This window comes from Echiichthys vipera (genome assembly GCF_963691815.1).
Source record: "Echiichthys vipera genome assembly, chromosome: 22".
Lineage (NCBI taxonomy): Eukaryota > Metazoa > Chordata > Actinopteri > Perciformes > Trachinidae > Echiichthys > Echiichthys vipera.
In genome coordinates, this window is record NC_139847.1 from 20,899,063 (window position 1) to 20,910,414 (window position 11,352).

Here is an 11,352-nt window from a genome sequence, read left to right on the forward strand (position 1 = left end):
ACAGACACCTGGATACAAATTGCATACATTGATATTTACACCCGGGTGAAAATAGCCTTTGCCTTTAGATATTGCTCTTTTTAGGTGGGTCTTTTTTTTAGGTGATTAAAGTATGTTTTGCTGCAGCTGCTGTCCCCGTCCAGAGCAGATTCTGTGTCAGTACTGCAAATGTTTCGTAGCACTAGCAGTCGCTGAAAATGTGGGCGTGGGCATGGCTGTCAGATTGTCTGAGTTACAAAAATTGTAGGAGCCTCCGCCAATTCTGCTGTTGGAAAGTGTGTTTCTGTTGCTATGAGATTATTCGACAAGCACTCCGTTTGAAGCATGAGGTCACCATCAGCAGTAGCTAGATGAACTTCCTGAATTAGCAGACAAAATCCTTTAAAGCTCTCATGAATCATTTTCACGCAGGCTCATCATTTTATTTTCTTTGGACTGTTGGAAATATAAATCAAACAAAAAAGACTCGGCATATTAATCAATAATGAAAACAGCCCTTTTAGACTCCATAAACAGCTGATAAAAACACAGACTACCTTTGCAATTATTACAAATCAGTCCCAAAAAGGGCTCTTGCCTCTTTCGTGACACATCAGATTTACCATAATTACCGGTTTCCAACTTAGAAATGGCGTTCTCTTGAACATTCAACTGTGAAACCGGGGACTATTCTGAAAGGTCTGATAGATCAGACTTGCTTCTTCATACATGAATGCTCAGAAACAATGGAACCTTCGCCACTTCTACTTTTACCACTAATGACATGAGCACTGCATATAGGTATTTGGTCACTACAGAGCTGTAAAGATTAGTTAATAAAACAATCAATCAAATGACAGAAAATCAATGGACAACTTTTTCAACAATCAACCTGTATATTGAAATTCCTTAAAACTAGTTGTCCAAGCTACTCAAATGTGAAAATGTGTTGTCTTGATCACTAAGGAAATTATAGTGGATATTAGGGGTGGAAAGGTTTAGTAAAAAAATCTGTCCCGTTCAGTACGCTTGTCACGGTTGTTTACCGTTCGGTTTATGAGGTGCAACGTAGCGTAAACCTTCATGACCGCTGTCCTCTCTCGTATCCATCTCAGCGTTACTGTCTCAGTGCGTCAAATCCCGGTGCGCCGAGAGTCTTGCTCCATGCGCTCCCTGTAGGCGCACGGCCACAACGCTACTCGTGCTCCCACTATGGTCTTCTTCGTGGGTTTCTGAATCCTCTTGGCAGCAGCTCGCTAAGCTTCGCTCTGTCTGGTTAAATCTGTGGTGATTTAACCACAGATTTAAGCAATCAATGTCTCTTTCTACTCTGAAAAAAAGAAAGGTTGACACAGAAAACCGTCAGTTCACCAGCGAATGGTCAGAGAAGTTTTTGTTTCTTTCACTTCGAAGCCCGTGTTTACTCTGCAGCCATATCGGAGGCATTTTCAGAAAAATCATGCTACTCTGCATTTATGTTATGTTCATTTTTGTCAGTCCAGTTTTTGATGAATAAACTAATGTTTCATATGAACTTGTCAGCCTGGTAAAGTAACTAGTAACTGAAGTAATCAGATAAATGTAGTGGAGTAAAAGTATAAAGTAGCATGGAAATAAAATACTCAAGTAAAGGACAAGAGCCTCAAACTTGTACTTCAGTCCAATAATTGAGTGAGGCCTATGACTCCTATTTACATTGATAAAATAGAGACAATATATGTACTCCTATGACTCTGCATTGTTTTACAATATCCATTAATGTGATGCTCAAGTTTTTCCAGCCCCTCATTTTGGATCATTTTCGTCAACCGACCCCGAATCCAAATTATTTGAATAACCCTGATGTAGCCTATTTCAGTCAGTTCAGTGATTGCTCTTTGTGCGTATTTTAGTGAAAGAAAACCTATTTTCTTAATTTTTTTTAAAGATTTGATAATGTAAAAGTGTTTACATTCTTACCTAGAGGGCAAACAATTGTTTACCTTTTTGCCAACTAAATATATAAACGCGTAAATGTAGCAATCTCTCTCCTACTGTTTCAAAATCTCACTTCACTTTCATTTAAGCTTGTTACAGTAATCCCTAAGCAAGCTGCCTCATTATTTCAGTTTTTGCATGATTGCATGACATGTCCTTAAGAATATCTGATTAAAAAAAACAGTGACCCCAAAACCGTGATATGAACCGAACAGTGGATTTTGTGAACCGTTCCACCCCTAGTGGATATCTTTAACTGCTCTCTGATGTGATATTGACCAAACCATTACATGATTAATTGAGAAAATGATGTGCAGATAAATTATCAGTTTTATTGGTCATATGTAGGAATGTGAAATGAAACAATGTAAGTGACAGTATTGCACAAATGTAATGAAAAAAGTGAAAGAGTATTGCAGTTATTCATTTAGTCACTTTCATTCAATATGGTATCCTGATTGTACACATTTTGGGAAGAAGACACTATACCACCAATACACCTCCAAGTCAGTGCACAACACAGCAATAATACCATAGCAAATAAAAATCATAGTACGTTAGCAATTTCCTTCTATTTCACTGCATATATTACAAATGCGATTTTGCAGTTAATTGGGACAATGGACAAGATACAAATGTTTATATAGTACTTCATGTTTATATAGTCACTTTTGTCATGACAGTGATTATATTTAAATTAAATTGGCATAAAAAATCACTAATTCCACAGCTTCAGTCCAGTATCACAAATATCATCACTCCAAAACCCAGCTGTGTATTTTACTTTGGGTCCACAAGGTGCATACAACATACAATAGCTAGGCTTTGTTCCCGTCAACCGCTCTGAGCTACCGGGAAAGACTCTGGGGGAGGCAAGCCAAGTCTCCTTCTTTGTGTGTGTGTGTGTGTGTGTGTGTGTGTGTGTGTGTGTGTGTGTGTGTGTGTGTGTGTGTGTGTGTGTGTGTGTGTGTGTGTGTGTGTGTGTGTGTGTGTGTGTGTGTGTGTGTGTGTGTGTGTGTGAACCTTTGACCTTCCTGAGGGAAGCTGCTCCAGTGAAGGAGAAGGGGGGCTTATGTTATCCTAAACACTGCTTGGCCTCCAGCCTAGTCTTATCCCAGTTCAGCCACCAAATTCATGTCTTTCTGTAACATCCTCCCTGCTACAACTCACTCACGGTAGAAGATCCAGCATGGGCCTATTAAAAATAATAATAATAATAATAATAATACATGAAGAAAAAATGGTTTCTTATTTGTTTATCCAATTTAATGACAGTTTGAGCAGAAAAATGTGGACGTCTGGAGTGAACTTTCGTCTGACACGCTGGTTCAACTTCTAATCAGCTGACATTGATTGTTGAAGCTACTCTGCCATGAGTACATTTCACAAAATCTAGATTATTATTCCATCCTAAAGTAGAGTAGCAGACACCTCTGGAGCTCTAACCCGAACTTTACATGTGGACACATTACATATTGAGATGTGTTAGCCTTTCTCAGCAGAAGTCTGACTTCTGATGACTGTGCATTTGCTGTGTCCGCTGCCAAATGTTTTTTACCTATCTTTTATGTCTTTTAATTTATTGTTGTATTTTATATGTACTTTTTGTGCCTCATGTGAGCTGTCTTATTTATTCTTCTGTATAGCACTTTGGTCAACACTGGATGTTTTTAAAGTGCCTAACAAATAAAGTTGGATTGGATTGGATCTGTCTGAGGACCAATGACTAATATTTCGGGCTTTCCAGTGTAGCCAGCAGGTATCTGGGCCAAGACTTCCTCTACTGAGCAGCGGCCATTGTTTGTGGTCCGATTAGAAACTTAAGATGCGAGAATGGAGATGAAGTTGAGAGAGGGTGTCGCTTTAAAAACATATCTGCATATGAATGATAAATAATAACAAAAAGATAATTAACAGATAAACTGTCATCATAAAATAGTCCATGGGTTCTGTGACTGCATGACATCGGATGTGTTCTGACTCTTTTTCTTTCCACACCGACTGTTTACCTGCAGGCACCTAAAGCCTGCGCCAAACATAACTGATAAACAGACTACTCCCACTACCCAGATCTTGTCTCATTGCCTACAAATTCTAAATTCATATGCAGAATCTGTTTATAGAGACTATGTATGCTCCAGCCAGACCAAGCAACGCCGAGGCGGTCACACTGCCACAGGAAGAGAACTGAGATAAGAGCTAGGCTAGAGTTAGCCACTTAGAGCTTGGAACTATGGCTGATTCACTACCTAGCCTGCTCTTGGCAGATGTCCAGTCACAGGAGAGTGGAATAGATGAAATGGGACTTGGGCTGGCAAAGCAACAGGAGATTGAAGAGTGCTGTGCCCACTTCTTGGTGAAACCTGGATTGGCATGTTCAACGCTTACAGAGCGCAGGACTCTGAGGGGAGGCAGACTATGTCTGCATCAGTGATGATGTTTGGTGGTGCTACGTTATGTTTAAAGGGAATGTATCACCAATCAGATCATGTTTGTTGGGATTAGCCCTATCCGGACGGATCTGGTCTGCCGCAGTTACGGTCTTTTCATGTTGCTTTTACTGGGTGATCGAAGTGCATGCAGATACAGTATAATTTACACAGAATCTACAAGTGAAGTTTCATATTTGTACATGGGCATTTACATGTCAAATTAGTATATGAAAGTGACGTTGATGAGAGAAAGCTGGTGACGCTCAGCCTGAGGTGGTGGTTTTCATTAAAAATGGAAATGAAGAAGACATAACAGTATATTTTGGAGCTGTTGAAGCATGGACTTTTATGTGAAGGAATGAAGTATGATCCCGGATGTTGTGACAGCATCTAATCTAATGTGGACGACCAGCAGCTCCCGGTGTTAACTGCGAGGAGAAGTGGAGGACTGTGTCTGACTAGGGCCGAGAGGAGCGCACGGCTAATTCACCAGTGTTAGCGTCCTTTTGACCACTCTTGTTAAGAAAAAGATAAATTAGACCGTTAAAATGATATTTGGTTACAAAGATAAGACGGTAGACTTTAGTTTAACTCCATTAAATTAACTCTAAACATTACACCATCATTTATATTTATAGGTTAAACAGAAGGTTTGATAGAATTTAGCTAAAAAAGTGTCTGCCTGTTGACACAGTTCCGCCAGTCATCTTGGTGAGACGCTTGTAAGTGTCTCTGTCACCTCGGGCCTGCTCATCAACCTTTGTTTCTCTTTTCTTTTTTTGAGCAGCAAAAGAAGACAACAACTGCATTCTGTTATGTAATCCTGTGTTGCACGACGACAATAAATGATCCTTTAACCTATGTGAAGCTCTTCATGAAACCTTCACTGAAGTCGGGCTGCTGTTGTTAGAACATGTCATCTACCACAGAAAGCACATCCATTGTTTCAAGAAAAAACTATCGTTAATTCAAATGGCCCAATTTCAGCAGTGTTATGTTGCTTGTTATTTCAAGCAAAAGCTTGAGTTTATGAGCTGGGTATAATGTTCTTGCCCTCTCCATGACTAGCGACATTCACTGCCAAGCTGTGTGTGGAAGCCAATTCACAACAAATCCCAACCACACTAAGGGGCAACTATTCATTATTAAATATCAAACTGAATACAGTTTTCCACATATTTCATCACTGTCATTAAAGTCCCACTCCAGACACAGCTTAAAGTATGTAAAAACCACACACACACACACACACACACACACACACACACACACACACACACACACACACACACACACACACACACACACACACACACACACACACACACACACACACACACACACACACACACACACACACACACACACACACACACACACACACACACACACACACACACACACACACACACACACACACACACACACACACACACACACACACACACACACGATCTAATGTCTGTCTGGCATAACTAGCAGGTATGTCAGTGAAACTAAGAGCACCTCCTTCTCACACACTACACATTACCACAAAGATAGGCTAGGTTCTGCAAAAACATGTATTCAAGACTAAATGTCTACAATTGGGCCTCCAAAAGGTAACAAGCCTAGAATTAGAGCTGAATGAATAATAAATGAGTCATGATGAGTGTGAATGCCAGTGATATCAGCAACTGTGAAGCCAGGGCTGACTGAAATCATGAACACATCTAATCTGCACATTTATTGATGAGATTTCTTGAATGTATGACTTTTCCTGTCTCTTTAATAAACATGGGCAGATCAGAATCTTCTTCAGAATATGCCATGTCCAGTGAAAAGCTTCTGCCAACTCATTCTTGTTGTAGAGATTTCTTACAGCACATATTCTCACCTGACTTGATTGATATCTTTATTTTGATAGTCCATTAATATATATACATTATATAATAAATGCCTAAAGTTCAAGCTTCTCAGTTATTTGCTGGTTTTCTTAGTCCTCTGTGACAAAAACTGAATACTTTCTACTTTCTAAACCCCCCACCTTGTGGAGATTACTTTGGTGCACATACTTTACAAAAGGTCAAGAATGAATGAGCTTCCCTGCTCACATAGAGATCTATCTATTTTACACTGTTGGTCTTACTGATGGCTCTATTTCATTCATTCTGAACTTCCTGCATGTTAAAATGTTTTCTTGCTGCTGTCGCTCATGGGGGAATTGCTGGGTCTCTGTAAATAATAGACCTACTCTAAGTGACCTGAGATAGCTTCTATTGTGATTTGACACTATAAATAAAACTGAACTGAACTGAATAAAGTGCCCAGTAAGCCATGACACTGATCAAACACTGAACACAGCAGGGCTCTGGAACTGGCCGACTTAATGGATGGTATTGCAGCCATCCTTAATGCAATTAATTACACCTGTGATTCCTGCTATGATCTGGTCAAAATGTCAAAAGTGTGCCAGTGAGCCAGTATGCACAACACCAGGGCCATAATAACACACCTGAATAAAATGCAGCCTTTGTGCACTGGTCAAATGGCTTGTGAATGTTCAGGTTTTACCAGCCACTATGGTGGGGGATATTGCTAATCCCCTACTGATGATATTGCTTTAAGAAAAACAACAATATACAAAGTCATCATCCAAAGAAAAGCTGAAGAGAGAGATACATTGTGTCACTACATACTGGCTGCAGTACCCACAAGTGGCCACTATGTACTGTATATGCACTATTTTAAAAAAGAGCATGCTGAGATATGTATATCAGATTTGTCGTCAACCTATAACTTTGGTGAGTAAGTGAATTTACTTTTTATTAGACCACAGTTTGCAACCCCAGCCCACAGTACTATTACTACTTAGTGTTGGCTGAAAGCACAATGAAAAGCTAGATAACTCACCGACTGACTTGTAAGCAAGCTTCCATGCTGTAATGCTACACTGGTAACAGAAAATGGGGCTAACCAAATTGTCACTCATCCTGAAATAGTGATGTGCCTTCCTACACTGTGACAAGAGTGTGAGGAAGAAGCATTACCTTTTAGTCATTTACCAGCAGGCTAATGGAGTCCGGCAGTGGGTGCAGTGTTGACTACATAAAAAAACACACTTGACACCAGGGTTATATTAACGTACGTCACAATCAGCAAACTTCAAGGAGAAAAACAAGCGCAATAAAAGTTTCACCGCTCAGTTTTAATGGAATATTATTGAATCTGGCTCAGCTAAAAACATAAAAACACTGCATCCGTCAGCGTGTTAGCGTATTGTTCACTACCAAGCCGGTTTGTAACTGGTCCAGCTGTTATTACAGACATCACTCATGGAGTCACAGTGGTGTGCGTGAATACAGAGGAAACACTTAAGAGAGAGACTGATCATAACGCAAAATTCGTAACAGACATTGCATAACATAATATCTATTGACTTGGACTTAGACTTATATAGCGCCTTTCTAGTCTTCTGACTACTCAAGGCACTTTCACACTACTTGTCACATTCACCCATTCACACAGACATTCCCACTGATGGCAGTGGACATCTACATACCATCTAATCTAACCATTCACACCACATTCACACACCCATGCGCAGCACAGGGAGCAATTCAGGGTTAGGTGTCTTGCCCAAGGACACTTTGACATGCGGACCGGGGGAGCTGGGGATTGACCAAATTGAGAACCCTAATGACTATGACATCATTATGACATCACTATGACATCCTCAGGGTCATTTTGTCAGACAAAGCTCTTCCAATTATTTACACATGCTGAGTCATACACATGATGAGTAAACTGTACATGTATAATCAGTGCATGCCCCTTGAAACCTACACAGTTGTATCTTTTACTGACTTGCTGAGCTGGATTATTAGTTTATCCAAGAACCTGTGCTTGGATAAACACATCCTAATCAAGTGGCATTCCAGTTGGTATGGGATGGATTCATCGCTTACATAGTCATTAGGGTTGGGTTGCTTCAGTGGCAGGTGCCCGTGCGTGTGTTTATGTGTGTTCAAGGCCTCCTCTTCCCACAGGGCCCAGACCTGAGTTGTTATGAGCAGATGGTCATAATTACCAAAGCACAGAAAGCAGTAGCTAAGGATGGGGGTGCTGCTTTAAATCCCTGCGTAGCCAGATTGATTTCAGCAACCTGGATGGGGTAATCCTTTTTTCAACAGGGCGAGGCCAAGGTAGTTCCCTTTAATCCACAGTGTCATCCGCACCTATTTCACTGTTAAGTTTTACTCTCTGTTGTCATCTAGAGCCTACAATGTCCTGGGCAATTTAGTTCAATGAGATGAAGGGAGTGACACATTCAGAGTGAGTGAGAGGCTGATTAAATGGTAGCCACATTGGTACACGATGGGCTCATCACTAAACACAGAAAATACTAAAAACTTACCAATACAAATTTTAATAGGTGACACTACAGGCAATTTATATTCTTCCTTAACATGTCTTCTTTCAGACTAGTGGGAAGAAAACAAGCAAAATACACGTTCAAGTGTTTGTTTTACTCACTTTGTCACTTTGTGTCTGTAGATTTCTCTTGAATTCACAAAAAGTAGAATTGCATATTTAAACATAATATTTCAGAAAACTTAATATAAAAAATAAAACAAGTGTGAGTTCAATGTAAGTTTCATGGTGATTTGTATATATATGTATATATTTCAAAGTGATTCAAATGTTAGCCTATTCACCTGTAATGTTACAGTATGTATGGGATTTATAATATATGCTTACACGTATCTCTAGGGCTGGATGATAGGGCCACAATCTTCTATCCCCATATATGACATTTCATACACGCGATGTATCATGTTCTCTAGTAATGCAATAAGTAAATAGTCTATAAGATATAACCGCAGGTCTAAGCCTAGTTTTGTATAATCCTGTGAGAATTTAATATCTAAAGAATCACAAATATAGAGCATTTTCTCATTTTATTAACAACGTTAGTGCAAAATATGAACTCAAAATATCTCACATCAGATTTTCGGAGGAGTTTGAGTTGCAAAAACTTTTTCTTTTTTCTAAAAAGACACAATTGTGGGGCAAATAGACGCTAACAGCAACACTGAGCTCACTGCAGTTTGTCGAAGGAAGGATCCCGCTATGGGCCAGCTTCGTTGTTTAAAAATCGTATTCATTTGAACAGTTTGGTGGGGTATCCATGTGCCTTAAGACTGGGTCCCTGACCATTCTAAAGCGGCTCTAACTCATCATTTACGGGGTATATATAGCTGTGACAGTCCTCAGGGCCGAAGCCAACTGCGGAGTGACTTTAGAGAGTTTTGTGAAACGTGTCGGCGGAGAGGAAGGATGTGCCTCCTCCGTTACCAGAAAGAAGCAGGTGGCGAGAACACAAAAGGCTCCTCTCGTCATAACAGCTAGCTCGCTCCTACTGCTTTGGAAGTTGAGAAAGAACAGTGAAAAGCAAACCGACCTGCATGTGTAATGTCGGACAGGTCGTAGTTCCTGGCGCTCCGGGGGAACTCCTTCAGTTTACGGTTGGACAAGTTGAGAGCCCCGCTCGCGGCAGCCTCCTCGAGCGCCTTCTCCACGCTCCGACTGGCCGCTACGGTGGCAGGCAGCTGGGCTCCATCCCCAGCAGCCATCAAACGTACGCGTCTGCCTCCTCTTTTACTTTGTTTCAAGCCGCCGCTCCACTTTCATACCCCCGGAGCTTGACAGAAACTCCAAACTGAGTCCGCTTCCCGTGAACTTCTTTAAAAGTACAAAATTAAATCCGACAAAATCAGTCGGCGACGTGAGTTGTGATTGCGTCCCTCACACAACGGGAGCTCTGGTTTCCACTCGTAAACGAGAGCGGCGCAAGCTGTCAATCTTACAGGAAACCGCGTCAAGCTCGGAGACGTCACAACAATAATACGGAAACACGGTCTTTCCTTCAGAATAAAAGCGCAAAAACACACTGTAAACACACTAGTCCACCACATATAGCTCTGCATATGGCCAACTATTAGCCAGAGCAAATGGAAAAATAGTTTATAACAGGATAACAGTAAATGATTTCATGTTTCATGCCAGTGCTGCATAGAGCAGATCTGAGGCGTGCAAAGATGTGGCTTAATGGTGAGGAATAGGGGACTGTTTGCAGACAGATTTTCATTTTGCTGGGTTTTATTTGTCTTGTCTGTTATTTTTCAGTAGTGTGCAAAAACTCCTAAACTTAAGATAAGAAACCCTATAGTTTCAAAAAACAGGGGCATCTTCCTAAAGCATAAGCCAATGTTTACATTCTACAAATTAAATCTTTCACATTTTTTAACATATTTCAATATTTTTATATGTAGGCCTATTGATTTTTAACTAGTGTTTTTGTATCATGATTCAATATTTTACCACCAGACTTTTGGTACAATAAGACCAAATAAAATGCACTTTACTAGACCTTCATGGGTCCATCATTTCCTAATCATCATCACAGTAAGAAGTTTCCTAGAAAGGACTATATAAGAGAGACATTTTAGTTAGTTAGTTAATTTTTCAGAGGGGGGAAAAAACTCAAAAATATACATATTTAGAATATAATTCAATTGTTGAAATTAAATTTTTTTTCTTCACTATCTCCTCAGAACAGTTTATTATTTCGAATTTTATTTTGATAGTTACAAACGGAAGTCGACCAAAAGAGTTTTTCGTTCACCTGCCTTTCGGAAGGGTGCAGCCAGCGCGAGGAAGCGAGAAGGAATGGGCGTGGTCACAACGCGAGTACTTTTGAGTGGCACCCGTGGGGGCGGGGTCTCAGCCTGAATATTGAATGTGCATATTAAATGTGTTAAATTTGAGCAGAAACAATGTTATATTGCTCCTAATACGCACCGCTCAGGATAAGAGTATACAGACACGGTTTGTGACATCCTTAAAACATTAACCAATCATAAAGCTGCTTCATAATGAGGTATCACCTAGGTAATCAAATCAATGTCCCATTGATTGGAAA

At 40.2% G+C, this 11,352-nt stretch overlaps 1 protein-coding gene across 2 annotated transcripts in view; it reads right to left on the reverse strand.

Annotated features, from left to right (window-relative positions):
- lrch4 (leucine-rich repeats and calponin homology (CH) domain containing 4) overlaps positions 1 to 10,189 on the reverse strand; it is a 67,948-nt gene extending 57,759 nt beyond the window's left edge. For both annotated transcript variants that reach the window (XM_083936720.1, XM_083936719.1), the window contains exon 1: positions 9,832 to 10,189. In XM_083936720.1, the coding sequence (XP_083792846.1) occupies positions 9,832 to 10,003 (172 nt within the window). In that variant the 5' untranslated portion in view covers positions 10,004 to 10,189. The remainder of the gene's footprint in view (positions 1 to 9,831) is intronic.
- Positions 10,190 to 11,352: the final 1,163 nt, after the last annotated feature.